The following is an 18550-nucleotide window of genomic DNA, read 5'->3' on the forward strand; positions in this document are numbered from 1 at the left end:
GATAAGTGTTGGTGCCTTTTTTTTTCCATTACTTTCCTCTCTGTATCAAATGCATATTAATGTCATAGAATTAGTAATATCTATAAAGTGTATTTGTTAAAATTTACTGGGTGTGCTGGCTGATGATTGATGTTGTGATTGATTCGGGCGACGACTGACCCTGTGGGGAGTGTTGAAGCAGGTGCTGGGCGGGATTTCCCCTAGACATACATGAGCCAATATAACGGAACGTTACAAGTGGGGGTTCGTCCAGGATTTGGACTTTTCGGGAAAGTTGTACTTGTCATTGTGGTAAGTGGTGTGAAGATGGAGCGAGATAAGATTGTAAGTTGGTGTGAAATGGAGGAGGTACTGGTGAATCATGCGTGTGTGGTAAGCGGGGTCGATTATCGCATTTCGGCAGAGGTACTGGTGCGAGGGTTGAGTTTGATTAAAGATATTGGGCAGGTAGAACTTGTAGCTATAAAGGGTGGGAAAGAACTGGAGGCTAGCTGGATGTTGGCGCGGGCGAGTGCCGACGTCATGACTTTAGAACTACCGGCGACAGTCCACGACCCGGGGGAGGCGGGGCCGTGGGGTCTCCACACTCTCCCCGAGGACGCAAGTGAGGAACAAGCAGCTGCCGGAGTTGAGTCCCCAGGAAGTAGAGGCGGCTCAGCGTGATGACCCGAGCATTGGCACTATCTGGTACACGGTTAGCCGGGGTGATATGGGGTTCCCCGGCGGATCCACAGTGATCAGGGACGGGACTTCGAGAGCAGGCTTATCCATGAATTACTGGGTATGCTTGGGGTTGAGAAATCCAGAACCACCCCCTATCACCCGCAGGGTGATCCTCAGCCCGAGAGGTTTAACCGGACCCTGCTGGACACGCTCGGCACCTTGGAGATTGGACAGAAGAGTAAGTGGAGTCAGCACATTGCCCATTTGGTTCATTGTTACAATTGTACTCGCAATGATGCTATGGGGTACTCGCCCTACTATTTGATGTTCGGACGGGAAGCGAGGTTGCCCATTGATCTGTGTTTTGGGACTGAAGTGGGGGAAATACCTTCGAAGCCATGTCTGAAGTACGTGTCCGATATGAGGAGAGAGTTGAAAAGGGCGTACAAGTTGGCTGAGGCGGCAGCCACCAAGCAGAACCAGCGGAATAAAAGGAGGTATGATCAGAAGGTAAAGTTCGTCCAGCTATTGCCGGGAGACCGAGTCCTTATCCGGAATTTAAGCACAAGTTGGCGGACCGTTGGGCAGCCACCCCATATGTGGTGGAGAGTCAGATGCCGAATCTCCGGGTTTACCGGGTGAGACCTGAGGGCGGGCAGGGGCCTGTCAAGGTACTCCATCAGAACCACCTGTTGCCTCTGGGTCGAGTGGTGAAGATGGACCCAGAGCCCGAGTGGGAGTTTACTCCTATTACGAGGACTCTGCGAGGGCGTGGGGCGTGGGAAGAGCCCGCTGCGAAGAAAACAGGGCCAGTCCCCACCTCGAGAAGGGTTACGTCATCGGAAGATGATGATTCGGACGTGTGGTACCTGCTTCCGTTCGCTGATTCCCCGGTGCCGGGAGAAGAGACTCCTGGCCCTTCCATCTCTGAGTCAGGGGAACCGAGGGAGGGTGTTGCAGAGCCGCCTGTATTACAGCCGAGATTGGGGGAGGAGAGGGTGGAGGCAGAACCCGAGCCAGAGGGCTCACCGGGGCAGAGGGATCCCGGCGAAGGGGAAGGTCCGACAGATAGACTCGAGGGGTCAACTGGGGTGTCTGAACAGGGAGAGTCAGCAGAGGAAGTACAGAGGCCTCAGAGGAGTAGGCATCCCCCAGAAAGACTAACTTATATAGCGCCGGGAGAGCAGTGTGTGATCTCTACTGCCCTGCAAAGTTATGTCACTGCTTTATGCACCTGGGTTGGGTTTTGTATTTTACAAGGAGTACTGGTGAATTCTGTTAACATCATGAGGGCATGACTTTTTGAGGTGGGGGGAGAGTGTACGGGATCTTTCTTTTGTTACATTTAAAATGGCGATTTTGTTCTGTTAATCTGGGGAATGCGGCTTTGTTGTGTTTTACGCTGCAGAGAGTTTGCGCTAACAGTTTGTTTTACTTTAAAATGATGATAACAAGGTTCTATTAGCCAATGGGTGGTTATGTATTGTTTTGTTTTCGGATGCCATGCTGTATGATATGACTGTGGACTGGGTTTTGGCGGGGAGTCAGAGGAGAGACGAGGAGGACGGCGGACGTGCGGAGAGGCTCCGGTCGATCACTAAGGGTGGTCCCGAGCCGTGAGTCGACGGAATTCGGGTGGTCGTCTGACGTCGAATTGAGCTCCAACGGTAGCGCGCGAAGAACTTGGACTTTGATAAGTGTTGGCGCCTTTTTTTTTCCATTACTTTCCTCTCTGTATCAAATGTATATTAATGTCATAGAATTAGTAATATCTATAAAGTGTATTTGTTAAAATTTACCGGGTGTGCTGGCTGATGATTGAGGTTTGTGATTGATTCGGGCGGCCACCAACCCTGCGGGGAGTGTTGAAGCAGGTGCTGGGCAGATTTCCCCTAGACATACACGAGCCAATATAACGGAACGTTACACATAAAATGCTGGAGGAGCTCAGCAGGACAGGCAGCATCTATGGAAAAGAGTACAGTTGACATTTTGGGCTGAGATCCTTCAGCAGGACTGGACCTCCACGGCATCCCTTCCATTTCACACATGTCTGCTCTCACCCCTCCCTCCTGCCATCCTACCAGGGATAGGGTTCCTCTTGTCCCTTTCTTTGAAAAAAGAGGACATCTCCTTCATCCTAGAATGAAAAACCTCATCCTGAGAGCAGGTGTGACTGAGACAGAAGAATAGAGAGAAGAGGTTGGCGTTTTTACAAGTATCAGGGTGGGAAGAGGTGTAGTCGAGGTAGCTGTGAGAGTCCGTAGATTTATAATAGACGTCAGTAGATAAGCTGTCTCCAGAGACAGAGGCAGTGAGATTGAGAAAGGGGAGGGAGGTGTTGGAAATGGATTAGGTAAATTTGAAGGCAGGGTGGAAGTTGGAGGCAAAGTTCATGAAGTAGACAAGTTCAGCCGGGGTGCAGGAAGCAGCACCAATGCAGTCATCGATGTAGCATAGGAAAAGTGCGGGAAGGTCACCAGAATAGGCTTGGAACATAAACTGTTCCACGTAGCCGACAAGCAGGCAGGCAGAGCTGGGACCTATCCAAGTTCTCATGGTGACACTTTTGTTTGAAGGAAGTGGGATGAGCAAAAGGAGAAATTTGCTCATCCCTAGGTGGAGGAGAGTGGTTGTGGAGGGGAACTGGTTGGGTCTGGTGTCCAGAAACGAACAGAGAGCTTTGAGGCCTTCCTGGTGGGGAATGGGGGTGTAGAGGGACTGGACATTCAGAGTAAAAATAAGATATGGGGGCCAGGGAACCTGATATCATTGAAAAGATCCAGAGCGTGTGAGGTGTCACGGATGTAGGTAGGAAAGTACTGAATTAGGGGGGATAAATCAGAGTCGGGGTACACAGATATGAGTTCAGTGGGGCAGGAACAAGCTGAAACAATGGGTCTACCTGGACAATTGGGTTTGTGGATCTTGGGTAGGAGGTAGAAATGGGAGGTGCAAGGTGTGGGGACTATGGGGTTGGTGGCAGTGGATGGGAGATCCCCAGAGTCAATAAGGTTGGTGATGGTGTGGGAAACATTCTGTTTGGCAGCCTCATGCCATAGTGTGCAATTGTATAACAACAGCAAGTTCTACAAGAATAAGCTGTTTTAATACAATACCAAATGTATTTTATTTTATTTTCATTTAGAGATATAGCACAGTGAAAGAATCTTTCAGCCCATTGTGCCTGTGCTGCCCAGTTACAGCCATGTGACCAATGTACAGCTTGTTGTCACTGCAGCTGACCGCTGTGCTACACGCCACCCATTCCATAACAGCAGCTGCACTTTTGCAATTTAAACTTACTGCAATTCAAGTTTAAGTTCAAATCTAATTATCACTCAACCGTATATGGATACTCATGAATACAGCCAAACAAAGCAACTTTCCTCTGGGATCAAGGTGTAAAACACATACCAGCAGACATACACAGCACAAGGCACATAAAGTACATATAAGACAGCATTAACCATACAGTCACACAAAGAACAATAGATTCTGGTTAATGGGGCCATTGGTTAATTGGGGCAGTTGCTTATTTGAGACAACTCTTAAAGAACAAAAACAAATTGATATAATTGCTCAGGTTCCCTTTGTTTATTTGGGACACTATGCTGCTCGATTGGGCAGGAGATGTGATGAACAGGTTCTAACTAGGGTCGATTGTACACACTTGTTTGGCCTTTAGATGCTACACTGTGCTTAGAAAGAACTGTTGTGTGTTGGTGTTAAAAAAACAGTGATTTTTGACACACATAGTTGGCAAGAAATAAGCAGTAAGAGCTGCTTTGCTCACTGCAGTTTCAAGCATTCAGCTTGGAGATGCCAGAAATGCCAAGAGTGAAAATGAAATGATTTCACTACTACATCAAGTTAGGAACTCTGACGAATTTGAAGGTATCATATCGACAATCATCTTGAATATTACAACAAAAATGAAGATTCAGAGGATGCAATTGTCGACAACATTGTATGAAGGCAGTCCATTATCTGCACGAGGTGTCTGTGCTGGTTTTGTTCATTGTGTACACTGGATGACTTCCTCTGTCAGTAACTATGGGGAACTAATGCACAGTTTTATAGTACTGTAGTATTATTGGTAGTGCTCTAATTGGTTCTACATTTCATTTCAATGCATAATTTCTCACTCAGTTTGTCTTTTTTATACCTTTTAACTATTTCCATGAGACTTCAGCTAATTGGGGCAGCTGCTTAACTGGGCCAAAGTGTACTGGTCCTGATGTGTCTCAGTTAACTGGAATCCATTGTATATATAGCCCAAGTCCCTAGGTGACATGTCCTGTAAATTAATAGTGCATGGGTGCTGTTGACAAGAACATGCAGTTCTTAATAGTCCACAGATGAATGGACACACGCACGCACTCCAACTTCTCTTCCACCAAACGGACACTGGAGGGCAGCATCAACAGACCCCAATACAGCTCGGACATTGACACATTCCCTCCAGCGTACCTCCTCCTGGACTGCTGTAACAGGCAAGTCCACGGCATGCCGTTTTGTCCTTGCTACAACAGACCTTTTCTCGGTCTCACCAATAAAACAGTGAACCAGACGCAGTATTTTACATTAACAATGACCAGCAGGGTCTTGTGATCGCAAGAAGAACATCCATGACAATTACTTGCTGTTAGACTACACACCACCTTCACGCATTGACTCCAATGTCTTTCTGTAGCAGAGAGCAACACAGGTCACGCCAAGTAACTCAGTAACTGATCAGTGGCTTGCTATTTTCATCAGGTTTTCTAAAATTACAAGATTCAAGATTCAAGGCTGTATATGGCCTTTCGAATCCAATGCAGCATAAAAACACAATAGGCATAATGAACATAATAAAAAACACAACTACGATGACCCGGGAGAGCAGCTTCTTCAAGCTCATCTGCAGAAACAGCTTAATTTCTACCTATAATGTCTCTGTTTTTTCTTTTCAGGTTGATGGCTTCTGTCTGTGCCCTTGACCTGCAGCTGCTCTCAAACTGCAATTCTTTACAGTGATGGTTCCTGCACCCAGGGCTCACCGACAGGTTGTTTTTCACTGTCCCAAGGGCACGGCCCAGAGGACAAATGAGCCTTCAGTGCTCCGAGGGTTTGTGGCCCTGGGGACGGTCCGATTCTATGCCAGTGCTGCTGACTGAAGCATCGCGGGAAAAACGGAATATCGGGAACAGTGGATCAGCTGACGAAGGTCCCTGTACTTGGTGAATCACTCACTTTCTCTCACTGGTGGGGGGTGAGTTTGCTGCCAACTCTTAAGTCAGAGAACTCGAAAATAGTGATGCAGAACACTTTAACACTGTAAACCAGTGAGTTGTTTTGTTTTTGCTGGCCTCCCCTCTTGCTGTGTGACTCCTTTCTATCCCTTTATTAGAGAGAGTGGCATGTTGAGTTGTCAGGTGAACAACTAGTTTTGTTAAATTGTAGATGATGTTCTCTCTTGGGGGCTTTGCTATTGCTCATTTGGTGGGTGGTGGGTACTGATGCTTCTTTGCTGAAATACGTTGATGGGGGGGTTGATGCTTTGCTGCTGCTTGTGCATAGGAAGGGGAGGGGGCTATGGGGTTCTAACCTTTTTACTGTCATTCATTCATTCTGTTTTCATTGATGTCTGTGAAGAGCAAGAATATCAGGTTGTATATTGTATACATTCTTTGATATTAAATGGAATCATTGAATTATTGAATATAAATGTAAAAGCAAGATTGATAAGGAGCCGTGGGATAAAGGAAATTAGAACAAATCCTTGTTGAACTGGCACAGTTAAAGCTTTGTCTATTTTATCAATCAGTTCTCTACCATTGTAATGTTCATGATTGTCTATTCCATTGGATAATTATACAAAACAGAAAATAGTGATAAGTAACAAAAACACAATTATTGTGTCCTATTAAACCCAATCTGGGGAAGCATGCCTTCTTAGCCAGGTTTAGGTCAGTGTTGAACATTCCAACCATTTGCAGCCTCTAGCTAAATATTTTGTCTTAACTTCAACATTATTGAGGAGGGGGAAGATGGTGATGGAGGCTAGGATAAGTAACATGGTGAGATTCAGGTAAACATTTATGTAGGGTATTGCTGTGATGATTAACCTGGATGTTAAAATAAAAGAGGTCACATTTTCTTCAGCAAGAAGCTCAAACATCGCTTTGTGGTGTAGTTACTGGCAGAGAGAGCGGAGTTTACCGACCTTGGCTCAAGAGACTTCAGTGAGGAGGCACAGTTGAGTAGCGGGTAAAGCTCTTGTAGTGGTTGAATAAAACGTCACCAAACTACAACTAATTCAATAAAACATCACCAAACTACAACTAATTCAATAAAATGGGGATGATGGACCCCATTGTAGTTCCTGGTGACCAGATCTGCAGCAAGTGTTGGCTGCTTGAGGAACTCAGGCTCAAAGTTGATAACCTGGAATCTGAGCTTGAAACACAGCAGCTCATCAGGGAGGGAGAGACCCCTGTAGTTGGGAAAATGCTTGAAGCAGTCACTAAAGAAGAAATAACAAGACTTCTGGAAAGAAATGGATCCATCAGGCAGACACAGCATGGATTCAGCAAAGGCAAGTTCTGTTCGACAAAGTTACTCCAGGAGGAGAAAACGAGTGCAGTCAATAGAGGGGAATGGATGGACGTTATTTACTTGGATTTCCAGAAGGCATTCGATAAGATACCACATAAAAGACTTATCCATAAGATAAGGATGCATAGCATTGGGCGTGATGTATTAGCATGGATAGGGGGCTGGTTAACCAACAGAAAGCAGAGTGTTGGAATACATGGATGTTACTCTGGTTGTCAATCAGTGGTGAGTGGTGTGTCACAGGGGTCGGTGCTGGGCCCGCAACTGTTCACAGTATACATTAATGATCTGCAAGAGGGGACCAAGTGTAGTGTATCTAAATTTGCTGATAACACTAAATTGAATGGAAAAGCAAATTGTGCAGAGGATACGGAGAGTCTGCAGAGAGATATAGATAGATTGAGTGAGTGGGCAGATGGAGTACAATGATGACAAATGTGAGGTCATCCATTTTGTTAGGAAGAATGGAAGATGAGATTATTATTTAAATAGTAAAAGATAGCAGTATGCTACTGAGTAGAGGGACTTGGGAGTGCTTGTGCATGTATCGTAAAAGGTAGGTTTGCAGATGCTGCAGGCTATCAAGAAGGCAAATGGAATGTTGGCCTTCATTGCTGGAGGGATTGAATTTAAAAGCAGGGAGGTTATTCTGCAACTGTACAGGGTACTAGTGAGGCCACATCTGGAGTACTGCGTGCAGTTCTGGTCTCCTTACTTGAGGAACGATGTACTGGCTTTGGAGGCGGTGCAGAGGAGGTCCACCAGGTTGATTCCAGAGATGAGGGGGTTAGACTATGAGGAGAGATTGAGTCGCCTGGGACTGTACTCACTGGAATTCAGAAGAATGAGAGGAGATCTTATAGAAATATATAAACTTATGAAAGGGATAGATAAGATAAAGTCAGGAAGGTTGTTTCCACTTGCAGGTGAGACTAGAACTAGGGGACATAGCCTCAAGATTCGGGGGAGTAGACTTAGGGCTGAGTTGAGGAGGAACTGCTTTTCCCAAAGAGTGGTGAATCTGTGGTATTCTCTGCCCAATGAAGCAGTGGAGGCTACCCCAGTAAATATGTTTAAGACAAGGTTGGACAGATTTTTGCATAGTAGGGGAATTAAGGGTTATGGGGAAAAGGCAGGTAGCTGGAGATGACTTCATGGCCAAATCAGCCATGATCTTATTGAATGGTGGAGCAGGGTCAACAGGCCACATGGCCTACTCCAGCTCCTATTTCTTATGCCCTAACCAACATGCCCCAGAGGCCTTTTGTGGGAATATGGAGAAAATATAAAAGGGGTAAAATGCAAGATGAGTGAGAATGAGGGAGGCACTGTTTCACAGCGGTCAGTGCAATGCTTTACAGTGCCAGCATTTGTGGTTCAATTCCTGCTGCTGTTTGTCTATAAGGAGTTGTATGTTCTCCCTCTCATAGATAGTCTGAGAGAGACTCTTAGAGAGAGTCATAGAGAGGGTACATAGAGAGTTTGTATGTTCTCTGTATCATTGCATGGGTCTCCTCCAGCTGCCCCATTTTCTTCCCACATTCCAAAGAATTACAGGTTAGGGTTAATAAATTCTTCTCGGAATCCAGGTCGGTACAGATGTCGAATTTAATGAACGTTTAGATGACAAACTCTGCCAACTTCATCAGGGATGATGCCTAATCCAATGGAACTTGATTGTAAACAGGTGGAAGAGCAGAAACCTGATTGGATAAGGACTAACCAATCAGGAGAGACAAATGTCAGTGGTATAAATACCACCAGACTGGACAAGCCTGATGATGATGGTCGAGTTTGTCATCAAAATGTTAGTTAAAATTAATACCTGTACCAGGCTGGAAGCCTGACAAAGGTTTGTCATCATATATGTGGAAAAACACTAGATCCTTTTTCAGGTGAGGGTTATTAATGTGTGGGTATGTAACGTTGGCACTGGAGGCATGGCAAAATGTATGAGCTGCACCTGGCACAATGCTTGGACTGTGCTGGTCATTGACAAGAGATGCACTTCACTGTATATTTCCATGTTTCAATATAAAATGGCAAATAAAGCACCCTCTATCACTCTCTCTGTGACTCTATGATTCTACCAAGGAAATTTCATGCCAGTATGAATAAGATTCCAACACTCTCTTTAACCAGTGTTCAGGCTGGTGAGCACATGAGCCAAAAGTGGTTTCTTGTAAAGGAGTTGTGTCTGATTATATGCCATAATTTCATAACACTTGGGAGCAGAATTAGGCTATTCAGCTCATCAACTCTGCTCTGACTTTCCATCATGGCTGATCCAATTGTCTCTCAATACTATTCACCTGCCTTCTTCCTATAACCTTTTATGCCCTGACTAATCACAAATCTATCAACCTCCACCTGCACATTCTCTTCAGTTACTTCTTTCAGAGACCTGGTCTGAAGTCCATCATGACTCAGTGACTTATTTACCTTCAGATCTTTCAGTTTCCCAAGCACCACCTCCTTAATAATAGTTACTGCATTCACTACTCCCCCTTGACACCCCCGCACTTCTGGCATAGTACTTGTGTCTTCCACAGTAAAGACTAATACAAATATTTATTCAGTTCATCCGCCATTTCCTTGTTCCCTGTTACTACTTTTCCAGCATTATTTTCCAGTGGTCCAATATCTACTCTTGCCTCTCTTATACTGATTATATGTCTGAAAAGACATTTGGCATTATTTTTGATGTTATTGGCTAGTTTACCTTCATATTTCATCTACCCTCCCCCCATAGTTTTTTTAGTTGCTTTCTGTTTGATTATTAAATTTCCCAATCCTCTAACTTTCCACTAAATTTTGCTGTATTGTATGCCCTCTCTTTTGCTTTTATGTTGGCTTGGACTTCCCTTGTCAGCCACGATTGTGTCATCCTGTCTTTAGAATACTTTAACAACAGGAATTCTGCAGATGCTGGAAATTCAAGCAACACACATCAAAGTTGCTGGTGAACGCAGCAGGCCAGGCAGCAGCTCTAGGAAGAGGTGCAGTCGACGTTTCAGGCCGAGATCCTTCGTCACAAAGGGTCTCGGCCTGAAACGTCGACTGCACCTCTTCCTATTGATGCTGCCTGGCCTGCTGCGTTCACCAGCAACTTTGATGTGTATTGTTTAGAATACTTTCTGTTCTTTGGGATGTATCTATCCTGTGCCTTCCAAATTGCTGCCTTTACTGCTCTGCCATCATCCTTGATAGTGTCCCCTTCCAATCAACTATGGCCAGCTCCTCTCTCGTGTCTCTCTAATTCCCTTTACTCCATTGTTATACTGATACATCTGATTTTAGCATCTCCATCTCAAATTGGAGGGTAAATTCTATCGTACAATAATCACTCTTTCCCAGGGATTCCTTTACCTTAAGCTCCCTAATCATATCTGGTTTGTTACACAACTGCCAATGCAGAATTTCTGATCCCCTACAGGGCTTATATTGGAGAGATATTGTTGTCTCTTAAAAGGGTAGAACCACCTATCTTTGTTAGCTCCAGCCCTATTAATGGATTTGAAATGCATTAACGTGATTATGTTCGGATAGAAGCTAAGGTTGTACAGCATGATAGCAACAACTTGGTGTATTATTTATCTGATGGTACCCAAATTTTGCATTTTAGATCTAACAACCATTGTTGGATATTGATTTACATTCAAAGCAGGTTCCTGACCGGAGTGCCAGAATATGCGTCACTTGGAACCCCATTGTAATTCCAAGGCAGCTGTACACCAGAAATGACCCCTTTGGTCAGTTTAGGTCTCAACACATTTAAACAGGGTGCATAGCCATTTTGGGATGAGAAATTAATACAGCCAATCAGGATGCTCTCAATTGTGCCCCTGTAGAAAGTTCCATACCAAACTTCTTCGACGTCTGAGGTGAAAGAGGCACTTCTGTGCCTTTTTCACCACACAGCTGGTGTGCATAGATCACGTGAGGTCCTCTGTGATGTGCATACCAAGGAAGTTAAAGCTGTTCACCCTCTCAACCCCAGATCCATTGATGTCAGTAGGGGTTATCCCATCTCCATTCCTCCTGTAATCCACAACCAGCTCCTTTGTTATTGTGACATTGAGGGAGAGATTGTTTTCTTGACACCACTATGTCGGAGAGATGACTCTTTGAACAGTTGTGTTCCCACTGATAGCAACAGAATTAAATCATTAACTGAGTTTTACAGCCTATGAGTTAATGTGTCTTAATTCATGCGCCAGTGTCAAAAAGACCAAGTACAAAGGTTATTATTCTTTGTATATTGAGGACCCAAGATATCAAAACCCTTATAAAACAAACACATTGTAAATATCACCTGGCCTTCTTTGTCATAAAAATGATATGGTTATAAAATGATACTTTGTCCTTTTAAATGACTGTAAACATCGATAATGTTACACAATGAATAGATAGATACATAAATAGGATTGTGATACAATTCCTAATTATGCCCTTGACAAATAAGTTGTTATATTTTCACTAAACAACTCTAATATAATATGAAGTGCTAAAGGCGTCAAAATATTCTAAGTAAGTTAATTAGTTTGTGGATATATATGTTCTACTTGTAGAAATGGTGGGTGATATTTCAGAAAGTACATAATGGAACGGAGCAAGTTTATCTGCGTAAAATGTAGCAGTGGAAATGTGGAATCACAAACTACAAACTGTCACAGTCCTGTATTTCTGAAAATGGTACCAGCCTGATGAGTCATTTCCATTATTTTTAAGCTGTGGTGACATTCTTCTACATTAAATCTGGGCAACAGTGGTGTTGGCAATAGATGTAGTCATGGTTTCTTTAAAGATGCAATGTGTTTCTGAGGCTGTGAGTTCAAATCTGAGCAGGGCAAGCTGAGACACAAAATTTGCAAAAAGGGAACTACTGGAGAAATTGAGTGGGACAGGTGGAATTTGTGGATGGAAATGGACAGTCAACATTTCAAATCTTGACCTTTTATCTAGATTCTTTCTCCACAGATACCACCTGCCCTGTTGAATTCATGCAGCAGCTCATTTTCCTTTTGTTCCAGAATCCAACTTCTACAGTCTCCTGCATCACCATAAATCATTCTTGATAAGTTTCAATGAGATTCCGCCCCCCCGCCCATTCTTTTAAACTCCAGTAAGTACAGGCCCAGAGCCATCAAACATCTTCATACATCAATCCTTTCATTCCTGGAATCATTCTCATGAACCTGCTCTGGACTCTCTCCAATGCCAGCACGTCCTTTCTACGATGTGGGGCTCAAAACTTCTTGTTAGCAGCACAGTAATGATTCTCAGCAAAGAAAATGGTATCAACAAGTAGGAGCCAAAGTGAATCTACCTTTGATCCAGGAGGTGGTGAAGAGAATCCATGACTTAGTGGGGGATACATCCTCAAGTGAGATTGACTGTTATCTAATGGGAGGTCTGAAAGGTAAAAGACACAGTGAAAATTAAGTCTAGACAACAAGGTACAGTCAGTAGTACACAGCTATTCTGCATCATGTGAGCTCATGAACAATAAGTGACCATTTCTCGCTCCATGATTTAATTCAACCAGTGTGAATTTAGCTGTAGCATTGAATAATGTGGCTAATATCCCACAACTTGAATCCCAACTCCATCCTCCTCATCCAGAGCTGAGCCCAACAGAAGCTAATCCCGACACTACAGAAGTTGGGGGAGGAAGATGACTGGAGCCATACTGACATATTACAAGAAACCCATCCAACAATGCAAGCCTGTTCCTGTCAATCTAATATATTTTAATAGTTCTTATGAATACATCCCCACAAAATCTACAAAACAATAATTCTACTTGCATGCAATTTATGAACTTCCTGGTTAACTCAGTGAAGGTGATCTTGCTTCAATGAAATATCTAATAATTCCATTGAATCTACTTGTATAGAGAAAAGTCCTCGAGTCACAGAGCACTACAGCACAGAAACAGGCTCTTCTGCCTGTCTAGTCTTGGGTGAGCTATTATTCTGCCTGATCCCATCAACCTGCACCTGGACCTAGCCTTCCATACCTTCTTACCTCCAGAGATTCACGATTCGTCAGGGCATGAAGCATGAAGGGATATGGGGAGAGGGCAGGAGAATGGAGCTGAGAGGAAAATTGGATCAGTCATGACGAAATGGCAGTGCAGACTCAATGGACCAAATGGCCTAATTCTGCTCCTATATCTTGTGGTTCATACCCCTCCCATCCATGTACTATCGAAACATATCTTAAATGTTGAAATCAAACCTGCATCCACCACTTCCACTGGCAGCTCATTGCACATTCTCACCATCCTTTGAGTGAAGAAGTTTCACTCATCTTCCCCTCAATTATTTCATTTTTCATCCTTAACCATGACCTCTAGTTCCAGTTGACCAAACCTCAGTGGAAAAACCTGTCTATACTCCTCATAATTTTGTATCCGTCAATCAAATCTTCCCTCATTCTCCTGCTCAGTTAACAAAAAAGTTTTTCCGTAAGTTTTGACCATTGGGCTCTCTTCCAAGGAAGGTGGGACCTGTACAGAAGGAACAGTTTGCACCTGAGCTTGAGGGAGCCTAATATCCTAATAGTTCTTATGAATACATCCCCACAAAATCTACAAAACAATAATTCTACTTGCATGTACTTTATTAATGCTGCATGGTGGGGTTTAAACTAGAGCTGCAGGGGGGGAACCAGAGGGCCAGAACAGTTAGTGGAGAGGTTATGGAGGCAGATATTGCTAACACCTCAGACAGAGTCAGGAATCAAATGGTGAGTATGATGTGACTAGTGTCCTGAGCTGTGTATATTTCAATGCCAGTAGTATCGTAGGAAAGGCAGATGAGCTCTGGGCATGGATCAACACTTGGAATTATGATGTTGTAGCCTTCTTGGCAGGAGGGGCAGGACTGGCAGCTCAATATTCCAGGGTTCCGTTATTTTAGATGTGGCAAAGCCAGTGGGATTGAGGAGGAGGGGTAGTGTTACTAGTCAGGGAAAATGTCATGGCGGTGCTCCAGTAGGACAGACTGGAGAACTTGACTAGTGAGGTGTTATGGATGGAACTGAGAAAGAAGAAAGGTATGACCACATTAATGGGGCTATATTGCAGACCACCCAACAGCCTGTGGGATTTAGAGGAACAAGTTTGTAAAGAGATTGCAGATGGTTGCAAGAAACGTAAGATTGTTATAGTAGATAATTTTAACTTTCCACATATTGACTGGGAATCCCATATTGTAAAAGGATGAGATGGGATGGAGTTTGAAACAAGTGTGTTCAGGAAAGTTTCCTTCATCAGTACATAGAAGTCCCAATGAGTGAGTGCACAATACTAGATCTTCTATTGGGGTATGAGACAGGGCGGGCGACAGAAGCTTATGTACAGGAACACTTTGCATCCGGTGACCACAATGCCATTAGTTTCAAAGTAAATATGCAAGAAAATTGGTCTGGTCCATGGAATGAGATTTTAAATTGGAGAAAGGCCAATTTTGATGGCACCAGAAATGATCTGGCAAGTGTGGATTGGGACACAAACACGAGGAAATCTGCAGATGTTGGAAATTCAAGCAACACACATAGAAAATGCTGGTGGAACGCAGTAGGCCAGGTAGCATCTATAGGAAGAGGTACAGTCGACGTTTCGGGCCAAGACCCTTCGTCAAGACAGTCCTGATGAAGGGTCTCGGCCCGAAACGTCGACTATACCTCTTCCTATAGATGCTGCCTGGCCTGCTGCGTTCACCAGCATTTTCTATGTGGGTTGCGTGGATTGGGACAGGCTGTTTTCTGGTGAAGGTGTACTTGGAAAGTGGGAGGTCTTCAAAAGTACTTTAGAGAGTACAAAGCTTGTGTGTGCCTGTCAGAATAAAAGGTAAAGATAATAAGTGTAGGGAACATCGGTTTTCAAGAGACATTGCGGCCTTGGTTAAGAGAAAAAAGAAACTGCATAGTACAAAAAATGCAAGAGAACACTTAAGAAAGATATCAGGAAATCTAAATGAAGGCATGAAATTGCTCTAGCAAACAAAGTGAGGAAGAATCCCAAGGAATTTTACAGATATTTTAAGAGCAAAAGGATTGCAAGGGACAAAATTGGTCCTCTGGAAGACCAGAATGGTATAGAAGTGTATAGAAGTCTATAGAAGTGAGGCAAACTGCATCAACTTCATGGAGCCTGTACAGATTACAGGAGAGGAGGTGTTTGCCACCCTGAGGGAAATCAAGGTGGATAAATTCCCAGGGCCTGACAAGTTGTTCCCTCAGGCACTACGGAACACAACTGCAGAAATTTCTGGGGCCCTAGCAGAGATATTTAAAACATCCTCAACAACAGGCGAGGTACCACATGATTAGAGGATAGCTAATGTTGTTCAGTTGTTTAAAAAATGCTCTAAACAGAAACCAGGAAATTCTAGGCCAGTGAGTCTGACATCAGTTGTGGGAAAGTTCTTGGAGGGCATTCTAAGGACCAGACATATAAGTATTTGGAAAGACATGGACTGAGTAAGGATAGTCACCATGGCCTCATGCGTGGTAGGTTGTAGTTTTTCGAGGAAGTTACCAGGAAATTGAATGAAGGCAAGGCAGTGGGTGTTGTCTACATGGACAAGGGTTGGCATTTGACAAGGTCAAGAAGGTTCAGTCATTCAGCATTCAGGATGAGGTAGTAAGTTGGATTAGACATTGGCTTTGTGGAAGAGGCCAGAGAGTGGTAGTAGAAGTTTGCCTCTCTCACTGGAGGCCTGTGACTAGTGGTGATCCATAGGGATCAGAGCTGGGTCCTTTGTTCTTTGTCATCTAAATCAATGATTTGGATTAACTGGATCAGCAAATTTGCAGATGACACCGAGATTGGGGGTGTAGTGGACAGCGAGGAACATGATCATAGCTTGCAGTGGAATCTGCAAGAGCTGGAAGAATGGGCTGAAAAATGGCAGATGGAATTTAGTGCAGATACAGTGTGAGGTTTTGTATTTCAGTAGGACCAACCTGGTAGGTCTTACACAGTGAACGGTCGGGCACTGAGGGGTGTGGTAGAACAAAGGATCTGGGAATACAGGTCCATAATTCATTGAAAGTGGTGTCACAGGTAGACAGAGTCGTAGAGAAAGCTTTTACCACATTGGCCTTCATAGATCAATGTATTGAGCATAGGAGATGGGATGTTATATTGAAGTTGTATAAGACGTTAGTGAGGCCTAATTTGGAGTATTGTGTGTAGTTTTGGTCACCCATCTGCAGGAAAGATGTAAATAAGGTTGAAAGAGTACAGAGAAAATTTGCAAGGATGTTGCTGGTTCTGGAGGACCTGAGTTATAAAGAAAGATTGAATAGGTTAGGACTGTATTCTTTAGAACATAGAAGACTGAAAGGAGATCTGACAGAGATATACAACATTATGAGGGGTATAGATAGGGTAAATGCCAGAAGGCTTTTTCCACTGAGGTTGGGTGGGACTACAACCAGAGGTCATGGCTGGACGGTGAAAGGTGAGAAGTTTAAGGGGAACATGAGGGGAAACTTCTTCACTCAAAGGGTTGTGGAATGAACAGCAAGCACAAGTGGTGTATGCGAGCTCAATTTCAATGTTTAAGAGAAGTCTTGCTAGGTACATGGATAGTAGAGATATGGAGGGATATGGTCCTGGTGCAGGTTGATGGGAGTAGGCAATTCAAATGGTTTTGACATAGACTAGATGAGCCAAAAGGCCTGTTTCTATGCTGTAGTTCTCTATGACACTAACATTTTCCTGAAAAAATATTATTAATAACTTTTATTCAAGCTGTATTTGGTACAGACGAGGAAGGTGTAAGTAATGCAATGTACACTGTAAACACTGTTTTACTTGCATTATGCACCACTTATACTTTTTCCACTACCCAAGGAGAACACATACATATAAATTTCCAGATTCATTACCGGAAGGAGTGAAAATTGTACTGGTTCCACCTGAGTTGACACCTCCATTTGTCGGTCTTGTAAAGTTAGTTGACCCAATTCCTGAACTAGAAGTAAAATCAGAATGTACAATAAAATACTGGAAGAACATCAGAGAGTGATAGGCGGAAAAAGCATGATAACCTCATCACCAACACACCTGTTCACCAAGCTGTAAAAACCTCTGGTTTCCCACTCTGTAGTTACAGGTACAATTGTTTGAAAATAGAATGCTACTTCAAAAGTGCATCATTGGAATGGCGGGGCAGATTCAATGGGCCAAATGGTCTAATTCTGCTCCTATGGTTGTATGACTCTAGGGTGCTTGGGATATTTAAAATGGACAGAAAGGTGTTAGCTAAATACAAGCCTCTTTTTAACAAGTGATTTACTTCTGATTTTGTCATTTATAAAACATAAATGGTTTATGTCAATTAATTTTGAATAATGTGTAATGCACTGGGTAAGATTTATACTACTATGCTATGAGGTATTTTTATTTTAGCAGTTTACTGTAAAAACGATGTGTCCTGCTAGTATGAATGTTTGGCTTTGGCTAAAGATAAGGAGCCATGTTGTTCAACTTGGGAATGTGGTGTCAGCCAATCTGTCATGAGCCCTACAGCTTGCCATAGAGCATAGGGGTTTTGAGCACTTGCTTTTACTAATCAATATCTTAAGTAGAGTTGATAAACCTTGGTGTTTTCGGTTTGATTTTGTCAAGTTCATTGTGGCTGGCACATGTTTCCTGCATTCTGTGACTATTTAAAGAGGACTCTCATTTAGTGCCTTGGTGCAGTCATTGTGTCAGAGAGAATGTATTGTCTTGTGGTGTCGCTTAGTCGCTCCTCCAAGGCTCTGTTGGTATTCCAAAATCTAACCTCTTGTTGCCTTCTCTTCCTGGGGATCCTGCTGCTCCTCTGCACCTGGTCCAGTCTTTCTGGGGTGCTCCATGACAGAATGACCCCACTTACCTGTGGACTCAGTGGAGCTTCTCCACTCTTTGTTCAAGATTTTTTCCTCTGGATCAACAAGGTTTATAAGGTCTCCCATGATATGGCATTTATATGCTATGCTTCTGAGTCAAATGCCATGTTTCAAAGTTATATGCTATATTTCTGAGTTACATGCAATGTTTCCAGGTTATATGCTATATTTCTGAGCTATATGAGCTGTTTCACATTTTCCAGGCCTGCCTTGTGGTTTTTTCAGACCTGCCTTGGGACCATTAGAACTGTTCTGGATTTTTCATCATTGCCTCAAGCTCCTGGTCTGCCTTAAGTTTTTTGGAGCTGCCTCGAGACCTCCTTGGGTTGTCAGGCGCCAGCCTTGGGGAGGAGGCACTGTCATAAGCCCTACAGCT

At 43.6% G+C, this 18550-nt stretch overlaps 1 protein-coding gene across 1 annotated transcript in view; it reads right to left on the bottom strand.

Annotated features, from left to right (window-relative positions):
- Positions 1 to 18550, bottom strand: part of rbm20 (RNA binding motif protein 20) — a 330139-nt gene that overhangs the window by 130917 nt on the left and 180672 nt on the right. The window contains exons 4-5 of the mRNA XM_072239839.1: positions 17170 to 17255; positions 12593 to 12678 (exon numbers count right to left, since the gene is read on the bottom strand). Coding sequence (XP_072095940.1) covers positions 12593 to 12678; positions 17170 to 17255 — 172 coding nt within the window. The remainder of the gene's footprint in view (positions 1 to 12592; positions 12679 to 17169; positions 17256 to 18550) is intronic.

This window comes from Mobula birostris, chromosome 21, assembly GCF_030028105.1.
Source record: "Mobula birostris isolate sMobBir1 chromosome 21, sMobBir1.hap1, whole genome shotgun sequence".
In the NCBI taxonomy this organism is placed as follows: Eukaryota; Metazoa; Chordata; class Chondrichthyes; order Myliobatiformes; family Myliobatidae; genus Mobula; species Mobula birostris.